This window comes from Protopterus annectens, chromosome 14.part0 (assembly GCF_019279795.1).
Source record: "Protopterus annectens isolate FY-2018-M chromosome 14.part0, PAN1.0, whole genome shotgun sequence".
NCBI classification, from domain to species: domain Eukaryota; kingdom Metazoa; phylum Chordata; order Ceratodontiformes; family Protopteridae; genus Protopterus; species Protopterus annectens.
In genome coordinates, this window is record NC_056748.1 from 129,504,699 (window position 1) to 129,522,270 (window position 17,572).

At 40.3% G+C, this 17,572-nt stretch overlaps 1 protein-coding gene across 1 annotated transcript in view; it reads right to left on the reverse strand.

The window, feature by feature from the left end:
* LOC122788632 (guanylate cyclase 2G-like) overlaps positions 1 to 17,572 on the reverse strand; it is a 699,012-nt gene that overhangs the window by 562,748 nt on the left and 118,692 nt on the right. Inside the window, 1 exon segment of the mRNA XM_044055531.1 lies at positions 1,219 to 1,401. Within this exon segment, the coding sequence (XP_043911466.1) occupies positions 1,219 to 1,401 (183 nt within the window).

The following is a 17,572-nucleotide window of genomic DNA, read 5'->3' on the forward strand; positions in this document are numbered from 1 at the left end:
CAGAAAAATCCAATTATTGCCGTTACCCTTTTTAAGCATTTTTACAGAAGGTCAGCGCCCCAATCCCACAATATGAACATCAGAGGAAGGACGTTGTGGCATCCTCACCATTTCTACTTATATATACTGACTCCATGATTTTGTACTTCAGAGATCAGGGATTTTCCAAGACACCACAGTCTCAGAGTCAGTATAGTTATGTTCATTCTTAAATTCCCACATTTACAAGAATAAAAATTACAGTCTTTATACATTTACTAGACACCCAAAAATGATTTCCAGATATACTCTTAAATATATGCACATCTTCTAATTGCTACTCAGGTGCTTCTTTTTATCTTCTTTACATTTAAGTAAATTATTTGAGCTTTGAAGGTATATTTGAAATATGAAAACATTTTTATTATCTTAAATGTAAGTTGAGCAGAACACCCTCCTACCCTGTTCTTGCTAATTTTCCAAGTAGAAATCATACAACAGCTTTCCATTTAAGACCTTGGTAACCCACTCAGGCATAGAGGGATAAAGCTTTGACTATGACCCAGATCAGCTGAGCTTGATTGTTGGAATCGACTGCTTGATGGCTGAGGCAGGCATGTCCATCATGGGGGGGGGGGGGGGCATGGCTCCATCTTATGCATGTGGCATGCTCTTGGATGCACCATTGTGCTTGATCCCTTGTGGAAGCCATGGACCCAAGGTGGGTTTTTACTGTAAGGGGCAGAGCTCAGGGTGAGTCTTACATGGAGACATGAGCAAGACTCCACAGACCCCTTTACAAACCAGCCCCAGCAGATAGGATGAAAATGCACAACAGGAACCTCAGACATGGGTTGGAATTAATCCAGAGGAAGGTAAATGTCCTGGGAATAGCCTATGGTCAGTTGTGGGAAGCCAGAGTGAAAAAAAAATCCTAGCAGATAGTAAGCAGAAATGCAAGTGATACATACTGTAGTCCTTGAAATATTCACATGGAAAGTTACTACAAAATTAAAATGTGCTTTAAAACCCAAAGATGTGATCAAACTGTCATAAAACTTAATGTTTACAATTCTATTCAAAGTTTAGTCTTGACTAAAATTTTATAACCCTTTAATTATATACATAATGTCATATTACCTCTTTATAAACTGTGCACTATTCAAATCAACTCACGGAAGCACTCTGATAGCATACTTTCACAGTTAATAAAAGAGATAGCAAAACTGAAAATACAACCTCTTTTTCCATGGTAATATTACTAAGGAAGGGAGCTTCCTTCAGTTTCAGATAGACTTGCTGAATAAAGTCATAGTAAGTGAATCCACTGTATGTTTTCAATGCAATCAGGAGCACACTTTCATAGGCTAACAATGAAGTCTTGTCCTTCCCATCATTAGTCGTGGATTTCCAAAAATCATCCTTTAAAAAAGAAAACACAGTCATTTACATTTTAAATTTTATAAATTAATGTTATTGGAGACATAGTAAATGTTACCGCAAACATGAAGAAGAAGATTAATCCCAATGTTTAGAGACAATAACAGAACAGAGTGTGTATAAACCATGAGGTAAACTGCATGCACTCCTATACAATACCATACTATACTATATTATAACATGTTGAAAAAATCACTGTTAGTGAAAAGTCCACACTATGTAATACAGTATCACACCAACTCCGTTCGCTGCACCAAATTCACTTGCGACTCCACAATACACTTTAAAACACTTTATTTGTGAATAAATATATAAAAGGTTTAGCGCTTTCATCTACCTCAAAGTAGACTTCTTCAGAACACACCCTCTTGTAAAATACATGCTCTTATACTTGTTCCTACCCAAGTTTTACAAATCATATAATTACATCATTAAACCATTAAACCAATTTGTTATTTAAAGTGCTCAGTGCTCAAATTTATATTTCCTATCACTACACATCCTACTCTGAGCTCATATAAAATTATCCTATGAATTGATTATCTTACACGTTCAGTGATAACAATTCAAATATCATATAAACAATATTACCATTATAAAATACTCAAAACACATAAAACATGAAAAAGTTCTTTTTTGTATGTAAAATTATTGTGTTGTCCTATAAACCATGAATGAAACACTATTAATTTATATTGCAGTTAAAAATATGTACTATTTAATGTGTATTCTCTAAAATAGGCTTAATCGAAATACTTTCATTTAATCCAGGGTATACTGAAGCATTCAACAAAATCTGCCATCTAGTTTCCCTTTCCCCTAGTCTCTTTCGTATGTCACCTCCCCTGGGATTAATTTTTATGTGCTCTAATATCCCAAATTTGAAGGTGTCACAGTTAGTACTATTTGCTAGGTGCCTGTATAAAGCATTCTTCATATCTTTTTTCCTTATACAGTACCCGTGATCATATATTCTGTTCCTTAAACATCTATCTGTCTTACCTATATAGAAACACGGGCATTTTGTGTGCTTAGCTAAGTATAGAACGTGTTGGGTATGGCAATTACCCTTTCTACATGTAACCTCCATTCTGTTTATATCATCCAATGTCAGAGGTGGTATTAGAATCTCCCTGCACTGACTGCACTGCCCACATTTTCGTGTACCCCCCCCATCATTTCCGTTTTCATTTCCTTTTGGTATTTTATTCGCCAATTCTGATTTCAAATTCTTTCCAGTTTTGTAAACAAATACAGGATGTTCTCCTACCTTTTTAAATACTGTATCTTCTGTTTTCATTATGTTCCAATTGGCCTCCACGATTTTTTGTACTTGTTTTACATGAGGTCCATATTTAAAAATACAAGCTCTCCGAAAATTAGTTTTACCAGCTCCGTCAGTGTCCATAATTGCATTGTTATTCATGGTATTATTCATATTAGGGGCTCCTCTTACAAATTGCCTCATAAGCAGGTGAATCTCATGCAAATGATGGAGGTTGAGTGATCCAGCAAGCAGAAAGACATCTGTGCAGACTCCGTGTCAGTGCCGTAGTGTACATGGAATAGTCTACACTCACAAAAAGGGAATGTAAAACTGCAGAAATATGGACATAAATCCCCTAAAAATATTATACTACCTACAAATATGAGCAAAACTATTATTGTGGATGTCAGAAAGAGGAAAGGAGTAAGTTAAACTAATAATTTTTTTATAATCTCGACATGTTTGTGCTAAGTGTTGCAGTGCACAAACATGCTTAATAGAAAAATACAAAAGGGAAAAAAAGGATTTTATAGTATTTGACAGAAATGTATTATAGGACCTTGCATTGGATCTGTACATTGATGCATTGCTGCTGTTGCTAAGGTCATATGGCTATGAAGCATGTAGTTTCAAGGCTATCAGCATGGATATGTATGCAAATGAGGTGGATTTATTGAATAGCAAAAAAAAAAAGTAATTGTGTCCACATATACACTTTGTATAGGCTCTTAGACCATGTTGATATTTACACAGGATGTAGTTGACATCAGGGGAGTGTGTCCTGTCACTTTTAGACTCTTTTAAGCTCAGGTGCACGTGTTTGTGCAGAGAGCCGCATTGCTGACTGTGTTCACATGGACAGACCACCTAGGGGATAGTGATGACCTAGACAGCAAGTCATTAAAAATGGATGTATTCAATTATTAGTATTGACTGTTGTATAAGCCATGCACGGTGCATAGCTTAACAGGTTCGCGCAAGCATGTTACCCAAGTGACAGTGATGATGTAAGCAGTACTGATTGTAAAGCAGATATATTGAATGAATATTTATTATATTGATAATCTATGCTGTGCGATGTGGCACACTAAAATAGGGCCATTAAATGATGTTAATTACATTATAGGCAGGCTGAATGCATCAAAGTTAGCCAATCACACATTCTGCACCTACAGCAGATCTGTATAAAGTATGCATGCACCCTACATTCTGATTTTCCACAATATACTGGAACATTGGAGGACAGACTTGGGAATTTTAAATGAGATAATGCTAGGGGATGCTGCAGGTCTGCTACATCTGTATGTATTAGATGCTGAAGTCAGTGCTGCTGCTGCTGATAATAGACCTGGGCAGAGAAGGAGAAGAGTGTTCAGGCCCAGGTCACCTTCCAGGAGCTACATGAGCTGGAGATTGTAGAGTGTTACAGGGTGAACAGGGGTATACTACAAGAACTCACTGAGCTCTGCCCCCCTCATCTCAGACCCACAACCAACCAAGGGGAGCCCATCCCAGTAGAAACAAAGCTATGTGTAGCCCTTAGGATACTAGCTACAGATACTTTCCAAAGACCAATTGGGGACATGATGGGGGTGTCACAGATATCTGCATCCAGCATACTCCACTAGTTCCTGGGTGCTATGCTACAACATGCCAGTGAGCACATATCATTTCCCCTCTCCCTGAGGCAAGGGCCAGCAATATGCAACAGATCTACCATGGAGGACACTACCGTAATGTACTGGGTGCCATAGATTGCACTCATGTACACATCAGGGCACCACCCGGTGAGCAGGGTAGAATCTATGTTAACCACAAGAAGAACCACTCCATCAACTGCCAGGTCATGTGCAATGCCCAGGGGATTATCCTGAATGTGAGTGCTGGCAGCCCTGGCAGTTATCACGACTCCCATATCTGGTGCACATCACAACTGTACTAGATGTTTGCTGGGGGGACATCCCACATCACCATTTACTGGGGGATGCTGGCTACACCCAAAAATGGTGGATGATGACACCCATCAAAAATGCACACACACCCACTGAAGAATGTCATAATAAGGATACACACAAACTAGGAACATCATAGAGTGTGTGTTTGGGCTTCTGACATCATGGTTAGATATATCTGGTGGAGTTCTGCAGTACTCTTTAGCCACATGTGCACATATATTCACAGTATGTGCTATGCTACATAACCTGATTTTGGGTAAACAGCTGTAGCAGGATCAGCAAAGGGAAGGGATACACACCCCCCCCACCAGTGCCTAGGTCACCACAGCCACAGTCACAGTAGGACTCGGAGGAGGAACCCCCTGCTGATGTTCCTGTAGGCAGATGTAGGTGTGCTCAGTATGCCCCAGCTTTGGTTAAGAGACAATGCATAGCACATTCACTGACAACCTAGGGACTGACACCTTACTCCAACTCACATACATATATTACAATTGATGCCAGGCAAACTATACAACATATTCCTATCCATGTATTGACTATTTACTGATTGCATCAGACAGAGTCATCCCTGAACTACAGTTCTGTCAACTGCTGCATTTGCAAAGTAAGTCTCTAACCTACACAGTACTTGTAAGGATTATTATGATATGGCATTGTATGTATGGATCTGCTACATTCATGCAAGTAAATATAGTGGGTTATTGGACAGAGTAACATCCACATGGGACTAGAGATAGCCATTCCACTATCATGTGTTCTTTAATATTCACTAGGTCTCATGCATGGAATACTCAGTATATTAGTCAAGGAAGATGTTAGACAGTGATATTTGGACTACTGTGTATCCCAGCAGAACATGCTGTGTTGTTCTCCCACCCCTAGCACACCAGTGTTCCCTTATAACTGCTTTAACAGTAACTCATCAATGGTATATCAGCATGCCAGGCAGTCACAGGGTAGTAACACAGAAACTGATCATACACTGTATGTCTTACTTATTTATGCTGTTGATTATGTGAAGAATGACTCCCCCCATCAGGTAGTTTGCATGGCTCAGTGGATTAAGGAAGTTAGCATGTGTGATGGTGTTGATGGTTCTAATCTGGAAGTATCCACTTCTTTTGGATGTGAGATATTATTATGTTGTATTTTACAGACTGTCAATCTGTGTGTGGTGTAATAATATTAACCTCTGTAACCTCTGTCACATCAGACAGCTGTAGAATGTCATAGACAATTTGAGCGAAGTGCAGCACTGCAGAAACAGGGACAGATGTCATTGTCTGTAACACACAAAATTTTGGACTGGAGTACAGGTAGGTGTGGGCTGAAGTCAGTTTATAAGTAGTGAAAATCCCACTGAACATGCTCATACACTCATTTAAACAGAGCAAAATTCTATTGCTCCTTGCTCAAAATGCCTGTTATATATAGATATGTCTATAGATGCATACGGTTTACTATTGAATACTCAAACTCACTGCTATCAACTGACATGCGGTCGAAAGGCAGTTTTCCAATGGGCAGAATGCCAACTCAGAATACATTGACTACACTACAGAGAATGGGTAGTGCAGTTTGAGTATTTGAGTTTGGCATTATGCGACAATATCGTGGTTTAGTCAGCAACAGGGAATCAGCCCATGTCATGACTGTAGTGCAATCTCGGAGTTGGTATATATAATTTGCAGGGGGTGTGGGGGGTGCAGCCCCCCATATGGTGGGGGCAGGGTGTCTTGCCCCCCCTGCAAAATAGTAAAATACACATACTTTTGACTATGTAATGTCACAGTATGTTAGGGTGCATAGCATGGGTGACTGATGTCACATTCTAGTATGTCAACTATATCAAACTATGGGTGTCGATGCATTCAGTTTTGACTTGGCTGCAATTTCACTGTTCTGGAGTCAGTATTTCAGGTCAACCTATGCAGTTCAGGTCGACCTATGCAGTTTCAACATTTCAATAGTAAACCATACATACATACATACAAACATATATAAATGTATACATATCTGTCTGTCACTATCTCTCTCTCGCCCATAGATAGTATATATGTCACTATGTATTTGCAAATATATATATGTATATATATATATATATATATATATATATATATATATATATATAAATGTACATCCCTGTCTCTACCCATATATCTACATAACACACATACACACACACACACACACACACACACACATATATATATATATATATATATATATCATAAACACAAAAAGATGCATTTATATATACATCCCTGTTATATACATAAATATGTGTGCGCATGTCTGTATTGTCTTACATACCCTGATAATGGTGAGTAAAGCTGCACTATGACACATCTATAATGTTGCTCAAAGGATCCAAAGTAAGGGCTCAACAGTACATAATGCACTTACTTACAGACCTCTGTGCCTGCTGGATGTCACTACACATACACCAACAGGTGAACAGGTGGTGTAATGTCTAATTTTTTCTTCACATGCATTGAAAGGGCACATTGTTCCTCCCACAAACTTGCCAAATGCAAACACCCACATATGGCCAAAATGGCAACTGTAACCACATACCTAGGATAAATAACAGTTATCTGACTGCTACACTACTAGATGCAGATAACAGTAAGAAGCCATATCACTCTGCAGGCCACAGATGCTGTTCAACACAAGCCTAGTTTATGTAATACACACGTAGTTTGCCTGCAGTCATGTATAAAACAGATATCAGCCATGGAGTGTGTGATAAGTACTGTGATTTATAGTGTGTAAGACTAGATAGGTAGGGGTTCTAATATTATGCCAGGTCACTGTGTGTGTGTGTGTGTGTGCGCGTGTGTGTGTGTGTGTGTGTGTGTGTGTGTGTGTGTGTGTGTGTGTGTGTGTGTGTGTGTGTGTGCGTGCATGCGTGCATGTGTGTGTGTGTGTGTGTGTGTGTGTGTGTGTGTGTGTGTGTGTGTATCTCCCTGCAAAATAACAGAGAATCCCTGATTGACTACCAAACTGCAATTTTTCTACACCTTTTGGCCCTGTAAGTTGATGCCAGCCTCCAAAACTGCCCTCTTCTACAAGGCCTGTTGATGTCATATACCTCAAGACCACCAACTACCTTTCTACTGTCAGACTTAACCTGTGGTGTGTGTGATAAGCACTGTGATCTATAGTGTGCAAGACTAGACAGGTAGGGGTTCTAATCTCACAGCAAACCCACTCAGTGTATGTGTATCATTGTATGGTATAGATATGGTCACCTCACTGACTTAGAAAGTGGTAGGGCTTTGCAGTATTTTGGTTGTAGTAGGTGATGTGGGCCTCCAAATGCCTGGCCACAACAAGACCTGCTGATGTCATCAAGCACAAGATATCCTAAAGAGATAGTAATAGCAGACTTGAGGTGTGAGGCATGTATTACGTACTGTGATGCGTAGTATGTGCCATTAGATAGGTAAGTGTTCCAATCTACTTACAGCCAACTTGGACTGTGTGTGTGTGCTGTGTAGTGTCCTGTACACATTAACTGGAAGTGGTGCTATCATCAATGTAGTCAGGTTTGTGTGTGGCTGTTAAACCATTTTACATCAGCTTATGGGGTCATAGGATCTTTGAACTTTGGTAGCCTAATGGCCCTAGAGCCCTTACAATCCTAGCCAAGTTCTTACCATTATTTACACTATCAGCACATACTGCCCCTGTCCATGAGAGACACAGGCAAAAGCCCTGTGGTGAAATGACTGTCACCCAGACAATCATACAGATTGCATCTGATGAAGCCCAGTGAGGTGCTCTGTTTGCCATTAGGCAGAATTCTGTTTCAAAGGTGTGTTAAAGTCTGCTAGACAGATCTCTCCCACCAGCATGTATTACTAATGTCACATACCAGGTTAATGTCCTTACAGTGAGTAATCAGTGTGCCATGCCACAGACAGATATGCAGCATTTCCTATCATGCAGGGTCACATGTTGTCCCATATGCAAGGCATATATCACCTCTGAGTAGTCTATATATCACAGGCTACAGTGACAATGATTTCAGACGATCCCCATTGGACAGATACTGAAGACGTGAAGTTCCCTTGTGAAGGATGAGTTTATTGTGTGCTATTGCCAGTAGTGCTTGGAAAGGAACATTACAAAATGGCCATTGAACTCAAATATTGGCATGCTGGAGATTATCAAATGAAAAGATGCCCAATGCTGAGAGTAAGAACACTTTAATTCCAAAAAACAGATAAAAACAAATAAAAACAGATAAGTGCTTTCACGATTGCTCGCTTCTTCAGACCTTAACAAACAGTATGAGAAAACAGGCCTTTAAATACAAAAAGCTTCCAATTAATTAAAAACAATTAAAATTGTTAGGTGTTAACACTTATCAGTGTACTAAGCCGCTCTTCTTTAGGAGAGGCTTTAAAGCAACAGCACTGTTCAAACCAGGTGGCACATATACTTTAAAGTTGACAATCCATTTTAACTCAGCAAGTTCAGTCTCATTGCTCAAATCTCCTTCCCTTAAACTTTCATTTAATTTCTTTAGTACCAAGAACTTAAAGCTGTGACTCATACCAGCTTCAGATAAGTTTCCCTAATGCATGTTAGTTTATTATTTCGTATATCACTCTGATTCTGCAGAATCCTGTCCTTAAACATATGATTTGTCTTCCCTATATAATATAAATCACATACATTATACTTAGCCATATAGACCAGATTTGTCATACAACAGTCTGCATAAAAGGACAGATGCATAGGTTCCATGCTTAATAGATGCATAATCAAGTGTATAGACCGTATATAACTGCATGCCTTGCAGGACCAGTATGCATGAGTGCCCTTGCACAATGAGATTGAACTTGCTGAGTTAAAATGGATTGTCAACTTTAAAGCATATGTGCCACCTGGTTTGAATAGTGCTGTTGCTTTAAAGCTTCTCCTAAAGAAGAGAGGCTTAGTACACTAAGTGTTAACACCTAACAATTTTAATTGTTTTTAATTAATTGGAAGTTAATTTGAATTTAAAGGCCTGTTTTCTCATACTGTTTGTTAAGGTCTGAAGAAGCGAGCAATCATGAAAGCGCTTACCTGTTTTTATTTGTTTTTATCTGTTTTTTTTGGAATTAAAGTGTTCTTACTCACAGCATTGGGCATCTTTTCAGTTGCTGAACTTTGTTTTTGGATATCCTAGATTCCACTACATTGTCTTGCTGCAGATGCTGGAGATTATGAGTACTTCAATTTTGGGTGACATTGCCCTCAGTTATGACATATGATTCCCTTCCTATCACTGGGAAGACATGGTGATCTCGGGTACAGGAGGTGCAAACCTGTGTGGCCAGGCCTATGTGCCCAGGTCTATCACCCTTGAGTATGTACATCAGGTGCTGCTACCGATGTGCTACTTACCAGGAACATAGGTGTTACTGTTGGAAATTATGCTACATATATATTTGCATGGAGTTTATGGCCATTAGTATGTCAAGAGGCATTTGTTCATCAATACCCTCTTGCAGAATATTGACATAACTCACAGATTCTATGACCACTCACAGTTTGCAGGCATCAGCCAATGTTGCAGACACAGACATTCAGTTTTGCTTGTACTGTGGTTAAATGAATTCCAAGCAGTACAGCACCCAGGAGTGAGCCCTATTGAACACTGCTGGTTACATATCATCTAGTGGATGTGGATTCCACTATTTTGAGTATGTGTTCCATCAGTGAGCCACTTAGTGACCCCTATAATGATATTACCATGGATGGCTAATTGGGTGATTTTGTCAATGATGCCTGAGTGGGGGATAGAGTCACACGGCATGGCTAAGTCAATGGGGTTGTATGCTCTGATGTCCCCTCATCCAGATACTTGGTGACTGCCTCAGACATGTCCACCAGGTTTAACAGCCATGATTTTCCATTCAGAAATCCAAACTGTCTATGGTCAGCTGTTTGTAGCTTACATATTTCTTTGCTGATTAGCTCCATGATGATTTGCTCCATGGGCTTACAGATATGGCTACCCAGGCAAATAGGTCTATAGTTCCAGTGGTCATTGGATGCACCACCTCTCTGCAGGGGGATAACAGTTTCCATTGTCCAGTTAGTCTGGATGCAGCCAGGGGTTACACTATGATTGCAAGAGGTTCCCAATGGTGTTAGTAATCCTTGTTGGATCCCATATAGGATGCAGCCTGGAATGTTAGCATTTCCAGTAGGTGCTGAGTATCCTCCATAGAGAGGCCAGTTATGATCTGCTCTGTAGATATAGAAGGTATGGGACTGGTTATAGGGATGTCATGTAACACGTGGTGGGGACAGGGGATTGAAGCTGACTCAGAATCTGTGAGACAACAGGATATCTATGACTACAGACTCATTATATGTGGTATCTTTAAGTATGAGTTCACTAACAATCTGGGCCTTTCCTCTGAGGTTACACATGCAACTACACTAGGCATTGCTTTTGTCCTTTGTAGGGGAGGCTAATTTTGTCACATACTGCTTCTACACGATGTCACAACAGCACTATGTGCTTGTCTTAGCTGAGGAGAGTGTGCCTCCATTTTGAGGGGGAGGGTCCCTCACTCTGTCATGCAGCAATATCCACCTCTTTTTGTCCATCCTGCTAATGGCAGTTGTCCACCAGGAAGGTTTGGTTTGCTATGAGGAGACTGTTTTCTTCCTGACAGGTACTGTCAAGTCTATGCAGTTGTACTGGTGCTTGCATAAAGCATTGTTGTAGAGCTCTGCATACTTGCCTGTCTCATTTGAGGGAGGAGGTGCAGTCAAGCTATGTAAACCATTCCATAGGCAGTAATAAATTGCTTTGTTGACATTTATTACTGTATTTTCTGCAAAGGGGGAGTAGGTCTGTCATCAGACCTCACCAGGGAGGACCTCACAGTGGAGGGGCTGCAGTGGTCACCCATATTGGTAAACACCTGATGCACTATGAAGGCTCCCCTTGTGGTTGTAGTAAAGAACATGGACTAACCTTTGGGCAAGAGACTTTAGCATGACTAACCAACACAGTTAGTGATTACTTAATGTCACCTCAAACCATGGTGTACTGATGTATCTTGATAGACACAAGTAGATTCAAATAAACACATTGGGTGTCCAGATTCATGGAGCTGCTCCTGTAGCTGGGAATAGCTTGATTAGATGACCTTCCAGCAGTGAATAGCACCTGCAGTGTCTCCAGGAAATCACACTGTTTCATCAACCTCAATATGTATCTATCCTTAATGAATATGTATACACCACCTGCATTACCTTGCACACTGTCAGTTTGAGGTCTGCACATGTGGAAGGATGTGTAGTCTGGTATGGCTGTGGTACCATCCACAGCCTTGACCCAGGTGTCTGTGACTACACAAATGTCTGCATATTCCAAGGTGGGGACACCTTCCACAGAGTGGGGTTTAGTGTTGTCATTCCTAGCGTGTAGCAGCATAACCATGATGTTGTATGAAGATGACATTCTCATTGGAACGTTTTCTCTCCAGGCAGTGCCTATAAGATGCACTGTGGAGGTATCAGCAACTTTAGCCAGTACTCAATATCCCAAGGTTGAGAGATAAAAAACATCTCTGGCAAAGCACTGACATCTGTTGAGCAAGTCATCCCAGGAGGGCATGTAGTGGATCCCCTTAAAATGACACCACATGCTTAGGCAATTATTGACATCCATCATTTTCTGTGGGTATTGATCCATTATCCTAGGTAAGGCTCAAATGAGCTAAAAGCTATGGGGATACCCGTGAGAGACACAGAGTGTCTAAGCTCAGTCATGTGTCTGCATACAGTCCAGTGACATATGTCCCAAGTTGTACACACCTGCAGGAACTATGATGTCATCATTATGTTATCTGAGATTCATTGACTTGCATCAATGTGTGGTATGGCATATCGTGTCAACCCACAGACAGTTAACTGTGACCTTTCCCTTATGTGGCCTGGTGACCTGGACAGCAATGTGTCTCATGATGTAATCACCTATGAAGTATAGGTTTGATTTTGTGGTTTGCCCAGGTGTTTGACTGGTGAGACAGTGGTGCATGAGCTATTATGTGCACTGTGGTCTCCAGAGGTATGATTATGTGTATTGACGTATGATGTGATGGATGCCTGGTACTGTTGTGTGTTCTTAGGTTCACCAGGAATTCCTCAGTGGATGACAAGTGGTTGCTCTGCTGCAGGCCCTCCACCAGTACACCACCACAATCTGTGGCCACATCTGCTGCTCTTCTGTGTGCGTCATTTATCATGTCGGTCACACAGTGTCGCACCTGCTCATATGTCCTGCTCTGGTAACCGACAGCATTAACATCACAGACCAGGTCATCCCATAGTGCTGCATGCTGTTCCCTGTTTTACATCCCCCTGGACAGCAGGAGTTTATGGTGTTGATGCAGGCCTTCCAGGATGATATCATTCTCAGCATCCATAAAAAGGCCTTGGCATCTTGCATACATTTTTCCTGAAAGACAGCAAAATGAGAACACATGTCAGGATCACATACGTGAGAGTACAATATGTAGATATACAGCAATAACAGAATGGCTGGCAGTATTCACTGCTTGATTACACATCTCATATTCCACAGTGTGCAGACATACTAAGAGTGTGGCTGCAACTAAGATACTAGCAACAGTAAGCTATTCCTGTTTACAATACAGGATCCACATTGTAGTGTGGCTTCTATGGGTAACCCCCCCGATAATATATCTAAACAACACTGCCAAACAAATAGCGGTGTGCTATTTCAACCACTATAAAGGGACATTCCCAGGAGACCAGTGTGCCACATTAACAAAAAACATTCCACCCTTGACGTACTGTACTTCCTCTGTAGGTATAAAATATTTGTAAATCAATGACGTGATCATTACAGTTCTAAGAAAGGCTTAATGCTGTAATCACCATTCCCCCTAAGTACATTCACACTTATGTATCATATTGTAAACAAAAAGGGTTGCATACCTGATGAAGTACAATACTCGTCTGTTGATACATGCATATATATAAAGGTTGTGCCAATGAGTTTACCCTGAAAAGAAATTCTCATACACAGTGGTTCCCTTAGCTAGCTGTTTGCCTTTTTAATATGGTTCTCATTATCAGATCATTGGCTCTTAACCAATATGTGCTTCTGAAAGGCTAATTGCAGCCAACATAGTTGATTTGCAGTATAATCAGGCAATGACATGCAACCACTGAGCAAGATTTAAGGCCTCCATGCAAATTAGAACCCCTTTCTCATATGTTGTGCTGGAAATTACTGGGGTAAAGATACTACATCATTGCAAAGAGCTCACCTGTAGCATCTACTTTTTACATACAGATGTGTGGACTACAAGGTGAAGCTGAAGCTGATGCTGATACTACAGGCAATAGGCAAAGGCAGAGAGTATGAACACTTTGGAGGACAACAAGCTGTAAGAGTAAGTGTGGGAGCTGTGGCAGCCTTGTTGTAGAGGCAGAGCCGGATTGAGGGCACCCATTCCACTGCAAATTAAGGTATGTGGTCTTTAAGGTAAGTATGTTAGCCAACAGTATCAGTACCACAATCAAAGGCAAAATGGTTGGTGTGTCCTAGGGAAAGGTAAGGGGTAGATTAACCATTATGTCATGCACTTCAACAGGTACCAAGTCATGTGGGTTGCAGTGTCATATTACTGGGCTACAATCTCAGTAAACACTTCAAAAATCCTGTGGGAGTTCAGGCTAATGCATGACCTGACATTCTCTGCACTTTCTAGTGTTGTACTAGGAGTAGTTAAGAGTGATCCTAACTGTAGGCCTTTGTGTTGTATTACTTATATGCAGTCATTCCATCTGTACTGTTTGGGTGGATAATAGGTGATAAGACAGACATACATATCATAATTCATAATGATGCTCTCTGCATACATGTATTGTCATTGGTACAGGCAGTTGTAGTTGAACCCATGACCATGTGTACCAAAAAAAGTATTGTTTTCAATGCATATTGCAGACTGAGCTACATTGTCATTGAGATGTCAACTGTATATTTACATGTTGTAGATATCATTCCACTGTTATCTGCTGTTACACACTGCTCTTACATGCATAACTCTCAACTGCACAGATTTTTACAGACTGTCCAGATTTTGCACTCATAGTTTCTGTCTATTTTTCATAAAATTGTAGTTTTCTGGCAAATTAGTATTAAACAGTAAAGATTAAAGTCAGAAAATAATGACAGGCATTTGAGTTTCAGACTTCATATCCTTCAGAACATTTATGCTAAATCAATACCTGTTAGTCTACCATCTTTCTAAGTTTGTAACAGCAATATTTAAAAATTGTCCCTATTTTGGGGCATTTGTCCCACTTTTATTTATGGATTTCTCCAGATTTCTTGCTCCAACAGGTTGAGAGCTATGCTTATATGTATTATTATGTGTATGGCTTTGGAGTACTGTATTTTTCTAATAGAGAACCAGTTAAAATCCTATTTTTACATTAATCTTTTAGTAAGTTTATTTTTACATGTTGTACATATACTCACATTGGTTACCTGCTATTATATACCTCACATTCATTGTTATGTGTATGGCTTTATAGTGATGTATTTCCCCTTGTCGGATACTAATTACAGTAATAATTTTCTATATTTCTTTTAGCTGGTTTGAGTGGTGTGGCACGATGCACAGCATCGCTTAAACATCCTTAATGATGAAGCCTTGAGGATTAGTATGTTTTTATTAAAACACCTATGTCAATTAGCAGCTGTTTGACTTGGCAGATTGAGTCACTGTTCTGCAGGTGCACCATAGTCCTGGGTTCAAAATAGAGCACAGGTGTGGTTTTTGAATGGGATTAATATTTTTAAAAGCATATATCAATGTAGCACTATTTAGCATAGCTACGTGATGCAGTGCTCTGCTCCGCGTCTCTCCAAAAATCTTTAAAGAAAAGAAAAATGGGAAGATAGGATGGTGGTGAAAAGGGGTGCAACCAGAGGGAAAAAAGTGAAAGGAAGGTAGGGAGGTGCAGGATGGGTGTAGGAAGGAACCATAGCTATCCATTTCTTTATCAGCAACAACTGTGCACTGTGAGAGATTTTTTTGCTGAATTTGGACACTTACCCCCCAGAGCCAGGTGAAGACAACCTAACTGCATTGTTACGCCAATTGGAGTAAATTAAGTGTGTTCAGTGGACACTTGTGTGAAATGGAGAGCTATGTATGGGACAATATTTTGTGGGACAGGTGCCCATTTTTTTTTTTGTTAAGGTGAGAGTGGAATTATGGGGAAGGGACATAGGTATGTGTGGGGGAGGTAAGTTCAGAAGGTAAAGAAGATTTTGCACACAGACAAGACAGACAAGACTGCAGACAGGGTTGGTGTGTGACATAAGAGGGGTGAGAACACCTCGGATGTGGAGGGTTTTGTGGAATCCCAGTACCATGAACATCCACACTGTAACAGTGCAACTCAAGTCCTCACCCATGAGATTGTCAGCACTGCTCCTTCACTGCCCCTGTTGTGACAGTGGTAGAGGCTGGTGTCTGGGGGTGGTTGCCCTACCAGGAAGGGGACCATGCTCTCCATCTGGCACAGGCATGCATCAAAAGCTCAGTGAACCACCCTGCACACCATGCCTGGCAGTTCTTGATGGGTGACAAAATCACCCCCTTCACCTCCACTCCCAGAGGTGGGTCCAGCTGCAGCCCATGAGGCAGGACTATCCAATGGCACAGGTAGTACAGGGGCAACAGAAGGGGCACCACTAGGCTGCAGCCCAGACGTGCTGGGCCCCGGTGCCACAGCCGGTGGAGGCAAGGTAGGTGCATTGCCTGGAACTGGCCTACCTTGTCATGCTGTAGTAAATTAGATACAAACATGAGGTAAGATAAGTTATAACCAAACCAATGTTAGTATTGACATAATGGAAAAAAATACTGATCAATCCAAATACATATTAAGGAATATTATGAGGAACACAACAATACATAACATAACGGTAAGTATGACATAACCAATAAAGCCAACGTAACAGTTAGTTTAAATGAATATATTAATATCAAACCATTATAATAAATAACAGTAATAAATTAATAAATTACCTGATAAAACAAACACCAACAGGGTAAGGTATCACCTCCAAAAATCAAGAATAAAGTCCAAAAATAGAGGTAATACTCCAGGACAATCGAAGCCAACCAGAAACTTAATGCAAGAGGTAAAGTGCAATAAAGGATATTTACTTTACCTCTTGCATTAAGTTTCTGGTTGGCTTCGATTGTCCTGGAGTATTACCTCTATTTTTGGACTTTAAATTAATAAATTACATAATAATAAATCAGAGAAGATAACGGGTGGTGACAGAGAGAAAAACATACCATTAGTGACCTCCCAGTTGATATTACTACACAGACTACTAATACATACTTCTACAAGTGTGCAGTGTCACCTGTGTGTACAGTGACTCCAATTCTTGTACAGATGATGTTACATGTACATAGCTCTCAACCTGTTAGCATGGGACAGTATGGGCCAAGCACTAACAAATGTAGGCACACAATTACAGGGAATTGTTTTACATAGTGTGCTCACAGATTACTGACAAGATGTTCTGTAAACAGATTTGTCAATAAATTGCATTTCAATTAATGTCATTTATCTACTAATCAAGGACCAGACATATGGGGCATTCGTCATTGCATTCTGAAAATTCGTGACAGTTGAGAGGTATGTTCATGTACACTAATTAGACTAGACAGCTGTGATTTCTTAGTTGACTGCCATGGGATTAGAACCCACAAGCTGTGACTCCAGGGAACATGTGCACTAAATTTAACAGTTGACAGATGTCAGATTAAAAAAGACATTGGCAATGCATACAGGAATACTTCACACTTATTAAAAAAAGAGTATTTATCCAGACACGATCCTGCTT